The sequence below is a fragment of the Hylobates moloch genome, unplaced genomic scaffold (assembly GCF_009828535.3).
Source record: "Hylobates moloch isolate HMO894 unplaced genomic scaffold, HMol_V3 SCAFFOLD_17, whole genome shotgun sequence".
Lineage (NCBI taxonomy): Eukaryota > Metazoa > Chordata > Mammalia > Primates > Hylobatidae > Hylobates > Hylobates moloch.
The window spans coordinates 51,157,743-51,178,999 of record NW_026652292.1 but is presented as its reverse complement, the minus strand read 5'-3'; the positions used below and the strand labels follow the sequence as shown (position 1 = coordinate 51,178,999).

The 21,257-nt window shown below is 41.5% G+C and overlaps 2 protein-coding genes across 4 annotated transcripts in view; one reads left to right on the top strand and one right to left on the bottom strand.

Moving 5' to 3' along the window:
• PDS5A (PDS5 cohesin associated factor A) overlaps positions 1–21,257 on the bottom strand; it is a 170,916-nt gene that overhangs the window by 112,218 nt on the left and 37,441 nt on the right. For all 3 annotated transcript variants that reach the window (XM_032136154.2, XM_058429989.1, XM_032136155.2), the window contains exons 3-4: positions 1,819–2,022; positions 631–717 (exon numbers count right to left, since the gene is read on the bottom strand). In XM_032136154.2, the coding sequence (XP_031992045.1) occupies positions 631–717; positions 1,819–2,022 (291 nt within the window). The remainder of the gene's footprint in view (positions 1–630; positions 718–1,818; positions 2,023–21,257) is intronic.
• On the top strand, positions 6,223–7,318 carry LOC116457087 (elongin-C-like). The gene is made up of 3 exons (XM_032753803.1): positions 6,223–6,276; positions 6,891–7,017; positions 7,188–7,318. The coding sequence occupies exons 1-3, from the start codon at positions 6,223–6,225 to the stop codon at positions 7,316–7,318; spliced, it is 312 nt and encodes a 103-aa protein (XP_032609694.1).

Sequence of the window (21,257 nt, the reverse complement as noted above, 5' to 3'; positions counted from 1 at the left end):
AATACTCAATATTTTTAAGTTGGTAGATATATTTACATACAAAATTTAAGAAGCAGTAAAAATCTGTTTTTAGAATAGAAAATAATAAAAATAGAAAGATAGAGGCCAGGCCCAGTGGCTCACGCCTGTAATCCCAGCACTTTGGAAGGCCGAGGCAGGCGGATCACCTGAGGTCAGGAGTTTGAGACCAGCCCCAACATGGAGAAACCTCGTCTCTATTAAAAATACAAAATTAGCCGGGCGTGGTGGTGCATGCCTGTAATCCCAGCTACTCTGGAGGCTGAGGCAGAAGCATTGCTTGAACCCGGGAGGCGGAGGTTGCAGTGAGCCAAGATCGCGCCATTGCACTCCAGTCTGGGCAACAAGAGTGAAACTCCATCTCAAAAAATAAATAAATAAATAAAGATACAAACAAAAGGTATAGTTTCAAATAATCTAAAGTTTTTCCATCAAAATATACTTTATCTCTTCAGGATAGGAAGAAAAAGTAATATTTTCCTTATGAAATGTAAAAGACATTTTATTACAGGCTTTGAATAAAACAAACTCATTTTACATTACAAAGTTAACATGAAGAATTTGCTATCATGTGAAATAATGTTAATAGTTATTAAATAAAGTTTTTTTTACCTCTAATAAATAAAAGTATCTATTAAACTGTGGACTCTTTGTATCCTCCAAACCTTTTAATTGTCTGGTAATAAACAAAAATATGTCCTGTTAAAAAAAATAAAACACATTAATTTAGACACAAATATTTTTCTTTCACAACACACTAATAGTATGTAAGTTTATTATTTGTGTACAAACTATAATAAAAGAAAATTCTCCTTTAGATGAATGTCTTGGGACTGGCTTAGTCCATTATTCAAAATGATTCAAAAGATCTAATCAAATAAAATTATACTCTCTAGAAGCAAAAATAAACTACAAATCTTTAGGCTTTCTCTTTCAGAGAGGACCACAGGCTCTATATCTCATTATATTTTCTTCTACTATCGTGCTTTCACTTTACTCACTATCTCCACCTTGTATCGGGGCAAAAACTGTCTCCATTTTAAGGAGTTGGATATGAGTATTTCCATTACTATTTCCTACAAGTAAATAGTAATTTTTAGCCAATGTTTTGAAGTTGATGTATGATTACGAAGTTGTGTGTGAAAAAAGCCAACAGACTAGTCCAATGGTTCTATGTTTCATGATGATAGTCTTTCATTTCTTAATAAGCTTTCTTTAGAAGTTTTAACTCACAGTAGTATCAATATAATAAAAAATGATTTTAGGACTATTTTTAAAGAAAGCAGTCTACAGGATTAAAATTTGCCAAGAATAAAATTATTCAAAATACAAAATCTCCTCAAGAGATCAATGTTAAGAGTTCCACAAACATTTGAACAAAGGCAGAACGACCAAGATGAGCATATAGTTTTGCATGCTGAATAACTTATAGGGGAAAATAGTCATATGAATATGTAAATTCTGGTATGCTATTATTTTAAAAAGTATCATTAATCTGCTTTTTATTCTTGGAACATAGCTATCTGGGCTTTTGTGATGAATTAGCCAGAAAATTGGATTTGAGCATACAGGGACTAGTTTTGAACTACACTTTTCTATGCTTCAAATCAAACAACCAACCAATCCAGTCATTTGTGGAAATACTAACTGAATGAATAATTTTGCAACTTATGATATATTCTTAAGATGAAGAGACTAATATGAAACCTATGTTCATAAAGGTAAAATATAAAAATAAAAGTATACCTTCTGAACAGCGGTGAATGAAAAATACAATAAAATGAAAAAGGCTGTATTTACCTTAAGTTTATCATGGGAAGTATATGGAGCTTCTGGGGCATAGATACGAAAGATATCAGCCAAACAACATGCTACAAGGAGACGCACATCTTTATTGGGGTTCCTGAGGAAGAATTCAGATGCAAGATGCAAGGCTAGTGGGAGATACTGCTGTTTTTCATCTTCTGAGTCCTGATCCATATCCATAAAGGTTTTCACTACCATCTGTAAAAATGTACAAAAACACAAAATAATTAACTCCTGGAATTTAGAAATCAGTGGAGGATGTGATTTAAAAAAAAAAAAAAAGTCATTTCCATTAGCAATCGGTGGCCACTAGACAGTTCACAGTCAACTTTTTATAAATCTTCATTTAAGAATTTCAGAAAAGATCACAAGCATGAAACAGATAGTCTAAAAAACCCATAAACAAGTATCAACTTCTCAGGCACATTATCTGCACCAGCACCTCATTTATGAAGAACTTAGGCCTCTTATTATTCATTTTAAATCTAGCCCAGATAGTTCCTGGCCCTATATGGACAATAAAATTCATTTGATATTTGGGAACATCATTGACTATGCTTCTTTTATATTTTATTATTAAATGTGCCTTCTTTAGGCTCCTTAAAATTGCTATTTCATTTCATGCTTTAATGAGTTTTACACTTCACAATAAAAAGTCATTTTCCAGGCTGGACAACATGGCAAGACCCTGTCTCTACAAAAAATACAAAAACTAGCGGGTATGGTAGCATGTGTCTGTAGTCCCAGCTGCATAGGAGGATGAGATAGGAGGATCCCTTGAGCCTAGGAGGCAAAGGCTGCAGTGCGCCAAGATCACATCACTGCAATCCAGACTAGGCAACAGAGTGAGACATTGTCTTAAAAAAAAAAAAAAAAAGGCATTTTAAAATTATATTAATGCAGTTGTATTTCTAATTAAAAGATTTAAGTATAATTAATCTGCTGTTATTTGTGGTTATAAAATTAACCAATGCACACTTTGGAATCATTATAAAATGCAAAGAATCATGAAAAAAATAAAAGAAAAATCCATAATTTATCAACTCCAGAAACTACTATTCACATTTTTGTGTACTTTATGTTGGCCTGTTTTCTCTGTAATTATGCAAATAACTATAATTCTTTATGTATCAAATCACAGTAATTTCCTCAGATCTTAAAAATTATTCTCTAATTATAAATCATAGTTTACTTAATCTGTGTGATGGTTAATACTGAGTGTCAACTTGATTGGATTGAAGGATACAAAGTACTAAACCTGGGTGTGCCTGTGTGCGTGTTGCCAAGAGATTATATTTGAGTCAGTGGGCTGGGGAAGGCAGCTCCACCGTTAAGCTGGTGGGCACAATATAATCAGCTTCCAGCGAATACAAAGTAGGCAGAAAAACGTGAAAAGGGAAGGTGGGACTAGCCTCCCAGTCTACATCTTTCTCCCGTGCTGGATGCTTCCTGCCCTCAAACATCAGACTCCAAGTTCTTCAGTTTTGGGACTCGGACTGGCTCTCCTTGCTCCTCAGCTTGCAGACAGCCTATTGTGGGGCCTTGTGAGTTAATACTTAATAAACTTATATATATATATATCCCATTAATATCCTATATACATATATCTCCTATACATATCCTATTAGGGGCGTGTGTGTGTGTGTGTGTGTGTGTGTGTGTGTGTGTGTGTATGTGTATTCCTGTTAGTTCTGTCCCTCTAAGAGAACCCTAATACAATCTGTCGCCACTGTCAAATATTCAAGCTATATTTTTATTCTGCCAAGATTTTTTATCATGAGTGTAAAATTTTACTATTATTACTATTTTTTGAGAAAGGGACTTGCTTTGTTGCCTAGGCTGGAGTGCAGTGAAGTAATCTCAGCTCACTGCAACCTATGCCTCCCAGACTCAAGTGGTCCTCCAACCTCAGCCTCCCAAGTAGCTGGGACTACAAGCATGTGTCACTATACCTGGCTAATTAAAAAAAAAATTTTGAGGGCCGGGCGAGGTGGCTCATGCCTGTAATCCCAGCACTTTGGGAGGCCGAGGCATGCAGATCACGTGGTCAGAAGATCGAGATCATCCTGGCCAACACAGCGAAACCCCATCTCTACTAAAAATACAAAAAATTAGCCGGGCGTGGTAGCACGCACCTGTAATCCCAGCTACTTGGGAGGCTGAGGCAGGAGAATCTCTCGAACCCGGGAGGCGGAAGTTGCAGTGAGCCAAGACTGCCACCGCACTCCAGCCTGGGCAACAGAATGAGACTCCATCTCCAAAAAACAAAAAATATGAGCCACCATGCCTGGGCTATTGCATATTTTTTGACACATATTGAGATAATAATATTTTTCCCTAATTCTGTTAATATAGTAAATCCCAATGGCTGATTTTCTAATTTTAATCCAAGTTTGCATTCTAATTTTACTAATTTTAGTCCAAGTTTGCATTGCTAAAATAAAGACAACTTGGTCATAACATTTTAAGGTATTATATTACATTATTTCTATTTCTTTGTAATTATATGAAAGAAACTGGCTTATAACTTCTTAAGACAATCATATCATGTTTTAGCACTAAATTATACTGGCTTGAAACAAAGTAAGCAGTGATCCCTCTTTTTTTCTAACACTGTATATCAAAAGTGTGATAGTAAGACTGGTTTTATTTCTTCCTTAAATATTTAGGGAACTATAACTGATAAAAGAAGGAATCATAATGGAAATGAGAAAATATTTTGAACTGAATTATAATGTAAATATGAACTACCAAAACTCATAGGATGCACTTACCACTGTACTTAAAGGAAATTTATAATCTTAAATGTGTATTTTACAAAAGAAAGAATGAAAAATCAATCATCTATATTTCCATCTTGAGAAATTAGATAAATCCAAAGAAACTAGAATCAGGGTTTGTGAAGCAAAAGATAGAGAAGGGCTGGGCGTGGTGGCTCACATCTGTAATCCCAGCACTTTGGGAGGCCAAGTCAGGAGGATCGCTTGAGCCCAGCAGTTCAAGACAAGGGTCTGGCTCTGTCACCTGGGCTGGAGTACAGTGGCGCAATCTCAGCTCACTGCAACCTCCACCTCCCAGGCTCAAGAGTTCCTTCCACCTCAGCCCCCTGAGCAGCTGATACTACAGCACACGCCACCACACCTGGCTAAGTTTTGTACTTTTTTTTTTTTTGTAGGATGGGATTTTGCCATATGTTGCCTAGGCTAAAAAAAATTTTTTTAATTATTGCTATGTAACAAAATACCCCAAAACTCAGTGCCTTAAAACAATAACATGTATTTATCATATGTGGTTGAAGAATTGGAAAGTGGTTTAGCTAAGTCTTGTGGGCCTGGAATCTCTCAAGAGGCTGTACCTGGTCAAGGCTGCAGTTATCTAAAGGCTTGACTGGGCGTGGAGGGTGTGTTTTGAAGGTAACTTATTCTTATGGTTCTAAGGTGACACTCGCTGTTGTTGAAAGGCCTCAGTTCCACACTACATGGGCCTTTCTAGACAGCTCGAGTGAAAAGGCAGTTGGTTTTCCCCCGGTGCAAGATCCAAGAGAGCAAATCTGAAGTGGCAGTCTTTTATGACCTAATCTCGAAAAGCATACATTGTCACTTCTACCACAGCCTGTTCCATTACTCAGGTCAGCCTGTTCAGTGTCGTAGGGGACTACACAAGGGACTAAATACAAGGAAATAAGGATCATTCAGGGCTATCTTGGAGGCTGACTATGATACAATGCCTTCTCATATGGATACCTTATATAGTCTTCTTCCACAATGACTCTGGATTTGGCCAGGTGACTTTTTTTTTTTTTTTTTAAGACAGAGTCTTGCTCTGTCGCCCAGGCTAAACTGCAGTGGCATCATCTTGGCTCAATGCAATCTCTGCCTCCCAGCTTCAAGGGATTCTCCTGCCTCAGCCTCCCGAGTAGCTGGGAACTACAGGCACTTGCCATCACGTCTGGCTAATTTTCGTATTTTTCGTAGAGACGAGATTTCACCACGTTGGCCGGGTTGGTCTTCAACTCCTGACCTCAGATGATCCACCTGCCTCAGCCTCCCCAAATGCTGGGATTACAGGCATGAGCCTCCGTGCCCGGTCCATGTGACTTATTTTGGCCAAAGAGACATTTGCAAGCCTGATGCAAGAACAGGCCTGATAAGCATTTGTACATTGAGATTGCAATGCCCCTATGGGAATGTACCCACCATGCTATTAGGAATCCCAGACTATTCAAAAAACAGAGGCTGTGTATATCACATAGACTACGTGGAAGAGAACTAAGGTGCCCTAACTGAGCTGCCATCTAAACTTAACCACAAGAGTGACCCTGTAGAAGCAAAGTAGAGCTTCATAAATACACACAATGAAGGGGAGAAAACTTGTGGTGGCTGTGAAGGTCCTGATGCCATGTATGTCAAACTGGTATCTTCAGATGGTCATGAATTTATTGTAAAAAGAGAATATGCAGCGCTAAGCACGGTGGGTCACAGCACTTTGGGAGGCTGAGGCAGGCAGATCACAAGGTCAGGAGTTCGAGACCAGCCTGACCAACATGGTGAAACCCTGTCTCTACTAAAAATACAAAAACTAGCGGGACCTGGTGGTGCGTGCCTATAATCCCAGCTACTCAGGAGGCTGGGGCAGGAGAATCACTTGAACCCAGGAGGCGGAGGTTGCAGTGAGCTGAGACCACGCCACTGCACTCCAGCCTGGGCTACAAGAGCAAGACTCCATTTCAAAAAAAAAAAAAAAAAGAGAACATGCACTAACATGAGGAATAATCAAAAGGCCATGTTGAAGCCAAGCACAGTGGCTCATGCCTAAAATCCCAGCACTTTGGGAGGCTGAGGAGGGTGGATCACATGAGGTCAGGAGTTCGAGACCATCCTGACCAACATGGTGAAACCCTGTCTCAACCAAAAATACAAAAATTAGCCGGGCGTGGTGGCGGGTGCCTGTAGTCCCAGCTACTCGGGAGGATGAGGCAGGAGTATCGCTTGAATCCAGGAGGCAGAGATTGCAGTAAGCCAAGATCGTGCCATTGTACTCCAACCTGGGTGATAAAAGCAAAATTCCATCTCAAAACAAAAACCAAAACCAAAACCATGTTGAGTGACCCAGATCAGTTTGCTGAGAATGAAAAAATTGAGGGCAATTTTAGAGAGGTCTGTTCATGTGTGCTATCAAAAGTATGTATGTATTGTCAAGAATGGTGGCTGGCACTTACAGTCTCAGCTACTTGGAAGGCTGAGACAAGATGACTGCTTGAGCCCAGAAGTTCTAGGCTGCAGTGAGCTATGATCATGCCAATGTGCTCCAACTTGGTGACAGAACAAAATTCTACCTCTAGAAAAATAAAATAAAAGTTAAAGCATGCATATATTTTACCTACAAGATTCACTACACTAATGGTTCCACTGAAATTTCTGAATTTCCAATTGCACTTGATATTGCACTGGAACCGCTGATGCAGACTTCCCAGATTGTTATTAAATTAAAATAAACTGTTTTTTAAAAAAAAAGTGACCCCAGAAGGCACCACATGGAAAAGAAGGACCACAAAGTCTATTCACAGAATTGTTAAGAAACAATTATTCATTTTAAGCCACTAGATTTTGCCTTACCACACAGGAACACAAATGAAATTCCATTCATTCTTCCCTTTTTAAAATATGTCGTTTTAATGTGCTGTAATGAGGCAGGAAAGCTAAAAACTACATTTCCTAGATTCCCTTGCAATGAAGTTAAAGTCATAATTCTGGTATAGCCCATCAGAGGCACTTATTCAAGATTTGGAAGGTGAAAGTTCAGAAGAGGTGGTGGTGTAGTTTCTGCTATTGTCAGCTGGCAAATATGGAGTGAGGTGTTCTGTGTATGTGTGTGCGGGCATGCACATACACAGCAGCTTTCTACTGACTGGCTGTTAGTACTGTGAAGATAGAGGGAAGAAGCATCCACTTTGTGCTGGTACTAATCTATTAAACTGTGTGACGCTCTGTAGCAAATTATACCAATGGTGACTTCCTAATCACTGGATTACGGCTAAAAGTGTGTCCCTACTTAAGAGCTCCAGGGTGGCTTCCTGATTTCCCCACCTTTCTGATTTAGAGCACAGGAGTCAGCTCGCCTTGTGGGCCAGCTATATGAAGTGTTCTGGAAGTCCAGTCCTGTAAGCCTGAATTAAGGGTGCTCTTCCAGCAATTCGAAATCACTTTTTAAATATCAAGTTCCCTGTCTGCATAAAATAACATAACTAAAGCTTGATCGGTGTTTGAAACATGACTCTGATTTTCTCTCAGATCCTTAAACATGTCAGAATCCCCTGTGCCATTCAGGCCTTTTTAAATGCTATTGGGTTTTGTAGACTAATCTCTTCTTACCTCATCTAATTTATCATGCACTTATGAGAATTAAACAATTTCTTGGTATGTTTGTGTGAATTTTTTTCCTGTGGATTGTGTTTTAATACCCTCTGGCTATTTATCTATTGCAGTCTTAGTATTTCTTTTTTTTAAGAAACAAGCAGGAAAAAATCAAAGTATTTTGCCCACAGCTAGGTTTTTATAATATTGATAAAAAAGAAACACTAACACCAATACTATTAATAATGATTAACATTTACTGAATACTTACCACATTCCAGCACTCTATAAATATTTTATTTTTTTGAGACAAATTAACTCAAAATTAAGTATCTTTTCACATATTTGCCACCTACTCTACGTTTCTGGGTGATGTGCCTCTCCAAATCTCTTTTCTTTTTTCCTTATGTGTTTTCAGCCGTCATATATTCTGGGTACCAATCCTTTATCAGATATGTATATTGCAATATTTTCTCCCAGTCTGAGGCTTGTCTTTAACAGCATAGATAGAAAAATTTCATTGATGAAAGATTTAATGTAATCTAACTTTATCAACTATTTTCTTTTATGGTTTGTGCTTTGTGTGTCCTACCTAAGAAATCATTACCTAACCAAAAATTGCAAAGATTTTCTCCGTTGTGGTACTGACTGATTGACTGAGACGGTGTCTCACTCTGTTGCCTAGGCTGGAATGCAGTGGCACAATCTCGGCTCACTGCAACCTCCTGCCTCAGCCTCCCAAGTAGCTGGGATTACAGGCGTGCACCACCACACCCAGCTACTTCCAGTAGAGATGGCGTTTCGCTATGTTGGCCAGGCTGGTCTCAAACTCCTGGCCTCAAGTGATCTGCCCGCCTTGGCCTCCCAAAGCACTGGGATTATAGGCGTGAGCCATCACGCCTGGCCCTCTGATGTGTTCTTGGAAAAGTTTTATAGTTTTTAGGTTTTTACATGTATGTCTATATTCATTCTGAGTTAATTTCTGTATGTACTGAAAGCTTTAGGGTCAGGGTGTTCAAGCCTCATTTCTAGAAAAGACTATTCTTTCTCTTTTTCTACAGGATTGTTTTGGCATCTTTGTTGAAAAAAACTGGCTATACCATGTAGGCCTATTCCTGGACTCTCTGTTGTGTTCCTATTTTCTGTGCCCTTTTACCAATACCACATAGCTTTGATTACTGTAGCTTTATAAAAAAGTTTTGAAATCAGGTAGTATGTGAATCATCCAACTCAATATAAAAATGAGGAAAAGATCTGAACAGACTTAACAAGAGAAACATACACTGGAGGTAGATATATAAAATGGCACAACCACTTCAGATAACTGTATGGCAGTTTTTCATAAAATTTAAAGATGCATTTAACATTTAAGCCAAAAATTCCATTCTTAAGAATTTACTGAAAACATTTCACACAAATACAAGTAAGTGTTCTTAACAGCTTTATTTGGAATATCACAAAACTGAAAATAACCAACTGTCCTTCAAAAGGTAAATGGATAAATCCATTGTGGTATACCCATACAAAAGACTTCTAATTCGCAATAAAAGGAACCTGACAGAAGCAAGATGCAAATGGGAAGCAGACAGGACTAAAAAGCAAAAGGAGGAAACTTATGAGGATGATAAGCTCACTATCTTAATTGAAGCGATGGTTTCAATGTTGTATGTCAAAACTTGTCAGGTTGTTATTTCCCGACAGCAATTCTCTGACACCAAATAGGTGTCCTACATTTCAATTCAGTTCTGACACTACCCACCTTAGTGCAGAACCCCACAGGCAAAGTTCTTCACAAGACTGCCTCCACTTCCGATGCCAGCCCCAATTCTCAGGGACAACTTCCATTTCTGACAGACCAGCTATAAATCTCGGGTTTCCTATAGCTCCCTCAGGTTTAAAAATTTGCTAGAATAATTCACAGAACTCAATGAAAGCACTAAATTTATTATTTATTTGAGACACAGTTTTGCTGTCACCCAGGCTGGAGTGCAGTGGCGCAATCGCGGCTCATTATAACCTCCGCCTCCTGGGTTCAAGTGATTCTCATGCCTCAGCCTGCCCTAATAGCTGGATGCATACCACCACACCTGGCTAATTTTTTTATTTTTAGTAGCGATGGAGTTACGTCATGTTGGCCAGGCTGGTCTCGAACTCCTGCCCTCAGGTGATCTGCCCACCTTGGCCTCCCAAGGTGCTGGGATTACAGGTATGAGCCACTGCACCCGGCCTGAAAGCACTATGTTTACTGTCACAGTTTTATTATAAAGGAAATACTTGGGAGCCTAAACAAGATTGAGCCTGCTCGATCTTGGATGGTAGATCACTGGGGAATACCAGGTGCTGTGAGCTAGAAGGAAAAAGAAAGAAACAGAAAATAACAAGGTGGAAGAAAGGTATATACTCAAGAACAGTCAAACTGAAGAGACACATAAGCCAAAGTCTTGGGGGTGAAGAGGGGTATGTGGATGGGATGGGGACACAGAGCTTTGTATCCTCTTCTCATGGAATCTGGACATGTCATCCTCCCAGCATATCACTCTGTTCATCAACCAGTAACCTCCCCTGAGCTTTAGTGTTCACAGGATTCATTGGGCTTTACCACATAGGCATGAATGATAAAATTAAGACTGAACTCAATCTCCAGCCTCCCTCTCCTCCTGGAAGAAAGTTCCAGTCCTCTAATTTTTTATTTTTAATTTTTTATTATTATACTTTAGGTTTTAGGGTACATGTGCACAATGTGCAGGTTTGTTACATACGTATCCATGTGCCATGTTGTTTTGCTGCACCCATTAACTCGTCATTTAGCATTAGGTATATCTCCTAATGCCGTCCCTCCCCCCTCCCCCCACCCCACAACAGTCCCCGGAGTGTGATGTTCCCCTTCCTGTGTCCATGAGTTGTCATTGTTCAATTCCCACCTATGAGTGAGAACATGCGGTGTTTGGTTTTTTGTCCTTGCGATAGTTTACTGAGAATGATGTTTTCCAGTTTCATCCATGTCCCTACAAAGGACATGAACTCATCATTTTTTATGGCTGCATAGTATTCCATGATGTATATGTGCCACATTTTCTTAATCCAGTCTATCACTGTTGGACATCTGGGTTGGTTCCAACTCTTTGCTATTGTGAATAGTGCCACAATAAACATACGTGTGCATGTGTCTTTATAGCAGCATGATTTATAGTCCTTTGGGTATATACCCAGTAATGGAATGGCTGAGTCAAATGGTATTTCTAGTTCTAGATCCCTAAAACACCAAAAGCAATGGCAACAAGAGCCAAAATTGACAAATGGGATCTAATTAAACTAAAGAACTTCTGCACAGCAAAAGAAACTACCATCAGAGTGAACAGGCAACCTACAGAATGGGAGAAAATTTTTGCAACCTACTCATCTGACAAAGGGCTAATATCCAGAATCTACAATGAACTCAAACAAATTTACAAGAAAAAACCAAACAACCCCATCAAAAAGTAGGCGAAGGACATGAACAGACACTTCTCAAAAGAAGACATTTATGCAGCCAAAAAACACACGAAAAAATGCTCATCATCACTGGCCATCAGAGAAAAGCAAATCAAAACCACAGTGAGCTACCATCTCACACCAGTTAGAATGGCCATCATTAAAAAGTCAGGAAACGGCCGGGCGCGGTGGCTCACGCTTGTAATCCCAGCACTTTGGGAGGCCGAGGCGGGCGGATCACGAGGTCAGGAGATCGAGACCACGGTGAAACCCGGTGAAACCCCGTCTCTACTAAAAATACAAAAAAGTTAGCCAGGCGTGGTGGCGGGTGCCTGTAGTCCCAGCTACTCGGAGAGGCTGAGGCAGGAGAATGGCGTGAACCCGGGAGGCGGAGCTTGCAGTGAGCCGAGATCGCGCCACTGCACTCCAGCCTGGGTGACAGAGCGAGACTCCGTCTCAAAAAAAAAAAAAAAAAAAAAAAAAAGTCAGGAAACAACAGGTGCTGGAGAGGATGTGGAGAAATAGGAACACTTTTACACTGTTGGTGCGACTGTAAACTAGTTCAACCATTGTGGAAGTCAGTGTGGCGATTCCTCAGGGATCCAGTCCTCTAATTTAAGTGACCAGCCGCATCCTGAAGCTATCTAGTGGCACTGCCAGGAGCTACCTCATTAGCATAACAAAGACACTCTCACTTGGGAAATTCCAAGGGTTTTTGAGGCTCTGTGCCAAGAATCAGAACAAAGACCAGATGGATTATTATATGTCATATAATTTGAATATGTCCAAATTATTGTACAGTAATTCAATTACACCTCAATACAGCTATTAAAAATTTTTTTTAATTTTATTTTTTGAGAAAGGTTCTCACTTTGTCACCCAGGCTGGACTGCAGTGGTATGATCAGGGATCACAGCAGCCTCAACTTACCTGGCTCAAGTGATCCTCCTGCCTCAGTCTCCTGAGTAGCTGGGACCACAGACGAATGCCACCATGCACAGCTAATTTTTAATTATTATTATTGGTAGAGATGGGGTCTTGTTATGTTGCCTAGGCTGGTCTCCAACCCTTGGCCTCAGGCAATTCTCCTGCCTTGACTTCCCAAAGTGGTGTAAGCCATTGTGTCCGGCCAAATGAACTTTTTGTAAGTCTAACATAGCAAATGAGAACTCTCATTCACTTTTTAATTGAAATGTAAATTGGTACAACCACTTTGGTGCTTTCAGTTAAGTAGAAGACATGCATGCCCAATGATTCAACAATTTCACCTCTGGTGGTGCCCTAAAGCAGCTAAAGTATGTATACAAGGATGTATGAGTATGTATACAAGGATGATTGGAGTGTTAAGTTTAGCCTAAAGCTGGTTCCTTGCATAAATTCAGCCTAAAGGATTCTCCATACACTGAGCTGTACCTAACCAGACTGTAAAAAGACTGTAACCTCCTCTCCTACCAATCACACAGAATTGTGGCCAATCACAGGTGGCCAATTGTTCAAACCATGATCAAACAAGGCAAACACTGAGCTGTAACCAATTCAGCTATTTCTGTACCTCTTTCGTTTTCTGTATATCACTTTCCTTTTTCTGTCCATAAATGTTATCTGACCACTTGGCAGCTCTGGAACTGTTCTGAACCCACTCAAGTTTGGAGGGGGCTGCCCAGTTTGTGAATCATTCTTTGCTCAATTAAGTTCTGTTAAATTTAATGTGTCTGGGCCGGGCGCAGTGGCTCACACCTGTAATCCCAGCACTTTGGGAGGCCGAGGTGAGTAGATCACCTGAGGTCAGGAGTTGGAGACCAGCCTGGCCAACATGGTGAAAACCCGTCTCTACTAAAAATACAAAAATTAGCCAGGTGTGGTGGCACGTGTCTGTAATCCCAGCTACTCTGGAGGCTGAGGTAGAAGAATCGCTTGAACCGGGAGGCGGAGGTTGCAGTGAGCCGAGATCGTGCCATTGCACTCCAGCCTAGGTGACAGAGCAAGACTCTGTCTCAAAAAATATATATGTATGTATGTCTTAAGTTTTTATTTTAACAACAGCAATGTGGTTTGTAAAAGCCAAAAAACCACAAGTGAAAAATGTCAATAGAAGACTGATTAAACTGTATAATGAAATACTATATAGTTAGGCCAGGCGCGGTAGCTCATGCCTGTAATCCCAGCACTTTGGGAGGCTGAGGCAGATGGATCAGAAGGTCAGGAGATCAGGACCATCCTGGCCAGCATGGTGAAACCCCATCTCTACTAAAAATACAAAAATTAGCTGGGTGTGGTGACGCATGCCTGTAATCCCAGCTACTCGGGAGGCTGAGGCAGGAGAATCGCTTGAACCAGGGTGTCCCAGGTTGCAGTGAGCCGAGATGACACCACTGCACTCCAGCCTGGCAACAGAGCGAGACTCCATCTAAAAAAAAAAAAAAAGCAATAATATGAAACTCAAACATAACACTGAAGACACAGTAACACAAGGAACCATATAGTATGATTCTAGCTATATAAAATTGAAAAAGTAAAACTAGAAAAAAGCCAGTCATGTTGGCCAATGCCTGCAGTCCCGGCTACTTGGGAGGCTGAGGCAAGAGGATGGCTTGAGCCTAGATCAAGGCTATGGCTGAGCTATAGTTGTACATTGTACAGTGGCTCATGCCTGTCATCACACTTTGGGAGGTCGAGGCAGGAAAATCGCTTGAGCCCAAGTGTTGGAGACCAACCTGGGCAACATAACAAGACCTCATCTCTACCAATAATAATAAATAAAAATTAGCTGTGCATGGAGACATATGCCTGTAGTCCCAGCTACTCAGGAGAATGAGGCAGGAGGATCACTTGAACCTGGGAGGGTGAGGCTGTAATGAGCTCTGATCACACCACTGCAGTCCAGCCTGGACGACAGACTGAGACCCTTTCTCAAAACATAAAAAAAAAAAATTTTAATAGCTTTATTAGGACTAGGCGAGGTGGCTCACGCCTTAAACCCAGCACTATGGGAGGCCAAGGCGGGTAGATCACTTGAGGTCAGGAGTTGGAGACCAGCCTGGCCAACATGCTGAAACTCCTTCTCTACTAAAAATACAACAATTAGTCAGGCATGGTGGCACACGCCTGTAGAAATCCCAGGTACTTGGGTCGCTGAAGCAGGAGAATCGCTTGAACCCAGGAGGCGGAGGTTGCAGTGAGCTGAAATTGCACCACTGCACTCCAGCCTGGGCAAAAGAGCAAGACTTCGTTTCCAAAAAATACAAAAACAAAAAGAAAAAACAGCTTTATTAAGGTATAGCTGAACTATTGTACAATACTTTGGATATATTTAAATTGAGCTATGGTTGTACCAGTGTACTCTGGCCTGGGCAACAGAGACTCTGTCTAAATAAAGTAAAAAATAAATAAAACTAGAAAAATATGAAACTGGCCAGGAGCAGTGTCTCACACCTGCAATCCCAGCATTTTGGGAGGCCGAGGCAGGAGAATCACTTGAAGTCAGGAGTTTGAGATGAGCCTGGCTAACATGGCAAAACCCATCTCTACTAAAAATACAAAATTTAGCCAGGCCTGGTGGCGGGTGCCTGTAATCTCAGCTACTTGGGAGGCTAAAGTGAGAGAATCACTTGCCACTGCACTCCAGCCTGGGTGACAGAGCGAGACCCTGTCTGGAAGAAAAAAGAAAATAAAAAAGAAAAAAAGAACCTATTACTTTTAAGAGGTATGTAGTGAAAATATAAGAAAACCAAGGAGACTGCATTAACATGGTAATGGAGGAATTACGTATGAAGGAAGCAGCTTACGATTGAGGGGAACATACAACTTCTGGGGGTGCTGATGATATTCTATTTCTTTATACATACATTCACTTTGTGGTTACTTATTAAACTGCATTTGTTTTATGCACCTTTTAGGTTACACTTCAGATATGTAAGAATCTAAAGATAAATAAGAATTTTAGATACATAAGAATCTTGCCAGGCGCGGTGGCTCACACTTGTAATCCCAGCACTTTGTGAGGCCGAGGCGGGCGGATCACAAGGTCAGGAGATCGAGACCACGGTGAAACCCCGTCTCTACTAAAAATACAAAAAATTAGCCGGGCGTGGTGGCAGGCGCCTGTAGTCCCAGCTACTCGGAGAGGCTGAGGCAGGAGAATGGCGTGAACCCAGGAGGCGAAGCTTGCAGTGAGCCAAGATCGCGCCACTGCACTCCAGCCTGGGTGACAGAGCGAGACTCCGTCTCAAAAAAAAAAAAAAAAGAATCTTGGGTTCTCTTTAAAGCAGTTAATCTAACCACCTTTTAGATAATGTAGGGGATTCAGAAATGTGAATTCCTTCACATAAAAATAAAGAAGAGATGAGGAGGAACAGGAGAGACAGAGAGGAAGAAACAGACCTACAGATTTTAATTTTTTGGAGACAGGGTCTTGCTTTGTCACCCAGGCTGAAGCGCAGAGGCGCTCACTGCAGCCTCCACCTCCAGGGCTCAAGCAATCCTCCCACTTCAGCCTCCCGAGAAGCTGTGGCTACAGGCATGTGCCACTATGCCTGGCTAAATTTTGGGGTCTTGTTGTTTGATTGATTTTTGTAGAGACAGGATTTCATCATGTTGCCCAGGCTGACTCAAACTCCTAGGCTCAAGCAATCTGCCCATCTTGGCCTCCCAAAGTCCTGGAATTACAGGCATGAGCCACTATGCTCAGCCTAGAGATATTAACTGAAGAAACATAATGAGTTAATGGTAGGTCTAGAACTGAAAACTAAAACCTAGGTTTCAGGATTGCCAATCTAATACTTGCAAGGACACCTTTTTAACTCTTATGCTGTAAAAGCAGTTTCTCTTAGTTTTACTTTTCTCCATTTTTCTTACATTTTACTTGCTTATTCTGTCTTTCCTGCACTAGACTTTAAGTTCTGTGAAGGCAATAGATTTAAAATTTATTTGTGTAGTCCTAGAGTCTACAAAAAATGTGCCTTGGCCGGGCGCAGTGGCTCACGCTTGTAATCCCAGCAACTTTGGGAGGCCGAGGCGGGCGGATCACGAGGTCAGGAGATCGAGACCACTGTGAAACCCCGTCTCTACTTAAAAAAAAAAAAAAAAAAATACAAAAAATTAGCTGGGCGTGGTGGCGGGCGCCTGTAGTCCCAGCTACTCGCAGACGCTGAGGCAGGAGAATGGCGTGAATCCGGGAGGCGGAGCTTGCAGTGAGCCGAGATTGCGCCACTGCACTCCAGCCTGGGCGACAGAGCGAGACTCCGTCTCAAAAAAAAAAAAAAAAAAAAATTGTGCCTCATACAGAGTAAGTACTCAGTATTTCTTGAATTAATGACACTATAATCCCAGAAAACTTTACATGTATACCAATCTTTGAACAACAAAAATCAATCTGTCAGGTGTAAAGACAAGGTGAGTTCTGAATTAAACAGGCCATCTAATTTTTATATTAAAATGACAGTTTACTCACTGAGCATATACATGGACTGCTGGCTAAGACTGAGAATGAACAACCTATTTGCCAATATGTGCTTCTTTGCAGCTTCCTTTTCTATTTTGTATCATTATTTGTAACACAGCCCTTTTATTTATTTAATATGCCGTAACATGAAAACTACGGCAGGCCGTCTGGGAAGTGAGGAGCGCCTCTGCCCGGCCGCCCCGTCTGGGAAGTGAGGAGCGCCTCTGCCCGGCCGCCCCTTCTGGGAAGTGAGGAGCGCCTCTGGGCGGCCACCCCGTCTGAGAAGTGAGGAGCGCCTCTGCCCGGCCACCCCTTCTGGGATGTGAGGAGCGCCTCTGCCCGGCCGCCCCGTCCGGGAAGTGAGGAGCCCCTCTGCCCGGCCGCCACCCCGTCTAGGAAGGGAGGAGCGTCTCTGCCCGGCCGCCCCGTCTGGGAAGTGAGGAGCACCTCTGCTTGGCCGCCCCGTCTGGGATGTGGGGAGCGCCTCTGCCCGGCCGCCCCGTCTGGGAGGTCTACCACAGAGGCCAGAAGCAATGTGGGGGCTGGATGTGGCGGCTCACGCCTGTAGTCCCAGTACTCTGGGAGGCTGAGGCGGGTTATCACTTGAGGCTAGGAGCTCGAGACCAGCCTGGCCAACATGGCGAAACATATGAAAAATACAACTGTCAAACCAACCAACGAACCAAGCGACAACAAAACAGGTCTACCCTGGAGTCATACTCTAATTTTTTCTATTTTCCTCCCTTTCTGATCCTTTATCCCACTTTCTTTTTCTTTTTCTTCCTCTTCCTTCTCCTTCTTCTTTGTCAAATAGAGGACTGAGTTATTATCATTGATCCATACAAAGTCCCTCTCTCATTTATTTTCTTTAATTCCCACCCCCCATTTCTATTCCCCGTCTTCCCATGTGCAACCCTCCTAATATGTCTGATATGCATCTTTTTGTTAGTATGTACTTTTAGAAAATGTTTATTGTTTTGTGTGCAAAAAAATAAAAATAAATAAAAATAAAACAAAAAAAAAGAAAACTACGGCAGGTAGTGCAGGAGCACAGTTAGGCATAAAGCCATCAGAATTGAAAGTCCACCCAATACACACAAACTAACTTTGGAGTTTAGCACATTAGAGCAACTTTTGGGCCTAAAGCTCAAAGTTCAAGTGGCTTACTGACCAAGTTTATCACATCATTATTATGCCTTTTCATTGCACCTAGATTGTAATTCCTTTTAAGAAAACTTCACAGGCAGGAGTGGTGGCTCATTTTGTAATCCCAGCACTTTGGGAGGCTGAGGGAGGAGCTCTTGAGGCCAACAGTTCAAGTTCAAGGCTGCAGTGAACTATGATTGCACCACTGCTGCTCCATCCTGAACCACAGAGCAAGACCCCATCTCAGCAACAACAAAAAAAGTGAGCTAGTTTCATACTGAATAAAGTTGGTAACATTTAGATTCCATTGCCAAAATGCTTAGTTTAGGCCTTTATTGTATCATACCCAACTTGAGTCTCTTTAGATTATAAAACCAAACACAGCGCTCCTAAATTAATGTTATCCCAACTCAAACAGTGATTTCCTATTGCCACATTCCTTATGACATTTTAAACATCATAATCAATTTTATAATTTTGCCTTTTCCACGTCTATACTTATACATATGTATATGTTTATATATAATTATAAAACTATGTAATGTCAACTCTCCGCTCTAGTCAAACTGGGTTAATTCATTATCTTCCAAAAATATCTTGAGCCTCTTTACAGCTTCACACATAAAAAAGAAAGCTTACAGAGTTCGACACTTTTTTTAATATGTGAATATGTCCTAGAATTGCTTCTGCTCCTCAATACATACCTACCCTACCCAAACATACGCTCTTACTAAATTCTTACCCATCCTTAATGTTTTTGCCCAAATTCCATTTTTTCTTGAGATGGGGTCTCAGTCACGTAGGCTGGAGTGCAGTGGCATAATCACAGGTCACTACAGCCTTAAACTCTCAGCCTCCCGAGAAGCTCGGACTAAAGTCATGCACCACCACACTCACCTAATTTTTGTATCTTTTGTAGAGACGGGTTTTGCCATGTTGTGCAGACTAGTCTTGGACTTCTGGGCTCAAGCGATCCACCTGTCGAGGCCTCCCAATGTGCTAGGACTACAGGTGTGAGTCACTACACCCAGTCAACTTCCTCTTCTGAAGGGATCATTGACTCCTTTGTACTGGAAACACTGTACCAATTATGAAGCAATTATTTTACAGCATCTAATGCTGTGGTCATTAGTAATAAAAATCATGTCTTCTCATGAAGACGCTAATCCCAGCACTTTGGGAGGCTTAAGTGGGAGGATCGTTCGAGGCCAGGAGTTCAAGGCTGCAGTGAACTCCTACAGGATCTCCTAAAGGATGGGGGCTGTGTTTTACATATCCCACATCTGCCTTACATACTAAGACATACGTACAAGATGTTTTCTGAAGGAATGAAATGCATTAGTATATTTTTTACATGTTCTAGATTTCAGTAATTGACCAAGTCTGAGAACAGAAATGCCTCCAAAATTCCCATTTGGCAAAAACTACGCGCGCGCACACACACACACACACACACACACACACACACACACGCACATACACACATATACATATATCTCACAAGACTAAGTACTAAAGTACTATTAATAAAGCAACAAAAACAACAAAGCATCGAACTATTTATTTCTTTGAATTTCAACAAATTATTCTTTGGGAAAAATTCAATGACCTGTTTTTCTAATAAACCAGCACAGATTACTTGATATGTAATTTATTACTAATATATTTAGTGAAGGTTAGCATTACTTAATAAGACAAGGTTATTATTTCATACCTAAATTGTGTGGTGCAGAAAAATTAGATGCCACACATTTTACTAGCTTCTTCCTGAACTCCAAACCCAATTCTATTTTAAAGATCCATTCTGGCCAGGTGCAGTGACTCACACACCTGTAATCCCAGCACTTTGGGAGGCCAGGGTGGGCGGATCACTTGAGGTCAGGAGTTCGAGACCAGCCTGGCCAACATGGTGAAACCCCGTTTCTACAAAAACAAACAAACAAACAAATACAAAAATTAGCCAGATGTGGTGGTGCGCACTTGTAATTCCAGCAACTCGGGAGGCTGAGGCATAAGAATTGCTTGAACCTGGGAGGCAGCGGTTGCAGTGAGCCAAGATCGTATCACTACACTCCAGCCTGGGCAACAGAGTGAGACTCCGTATCAAAAAACAAACAAAAAACAACAACAACAACAACAACAAAAAAGATCCATTCTATCAGACCTAAACCATTTAACAAGCACATACTACAAAATACACTATTAGTCGGCCGGGCGCGGTGGCTCACGCCTGTAATTCCAGCACTTTGGGAGGCTGAGGCAGGTGGATCACGAGGTCAGGAGATCGAGACCATCCTGGCTAACACGGTGAAACCCCATCTCTACTAAAAATACAAAAAATTAGCCGGGCATGGAGGCGGGCGCCTGTAGTCCCAGCTACTCGGAGAGGCTGAGGCAGGAGAATGGCGTGAACCCGGGAGGCGGAGCTTGCAGTGAGCCGAGATCTCGCCACTGCAGTCCAGCCTGGGCAACAGAGTGAGACTCCATCTCAAAAAAAAAAAAAAAAACAAACACACTATTAATCATTATGGAAGGTTTCTAATGTAGGTAAAAGATGGTTTACTCCATTTATTTCCGCCTTCAAGATAACCCACAAATAAGATTCTTAAAAATTACCTAGATACTGACTATAACAGAACAATCATAATAGAAGTTATTTTTAGCCTCAAGAGGAATTCATAAGGTCCTAAAACATTATGAGTAGCCTTAAAGGCTGAGAGTGTGGCGGGGCACGGTGGCTCACACCTGTAATCCCAGCACTCTGGGAGGCCGAGATGGGCGGATACCTGAGGTCAGGAGTTTCAGACCAGCCTGACCAACATGGAGAAACCCCAACTCTACTAAAAATACAAAAACTTGGCCAGGCTTGGTGGCGCATGCCTGTAATCCCAGCTACTCAGGAGACTGAGGTAGAAGAATCACTTGAAACCGGGAGGCAGAGGTTGCAGTGAGCTAAGATTGCACCACTGCACTCCAGCTTGGGCAACAAGGGCGAAACTCCATCTCAAAAAAAAAAAAAAGGC

Excerpts from the sequence above, each read along its gene's own strand:
- LOC116457087 (XM_032753803.1), top strand. The coding sequence starts at position 6,223 with ATGTATGTCAAACTGGTATCTTCAGATGGTCATGAATTTATTGTAAAA. Across the intron at positions 6,277-6,890 it reads AATTTATTGTAAAAAGAGAA|CATCTCAAAACAAAAACCAA; the intron begins TATGCAGCGCTA and ends AAAGCAAAATTC. Across the intron at positions 7,018-7,187 it reads ATCAAAAGTATGTATGTATT|CATGCATATATTTTACCTAC; the intron begins GTCAAGAATGGT and ends TAAAAGTTAAAG.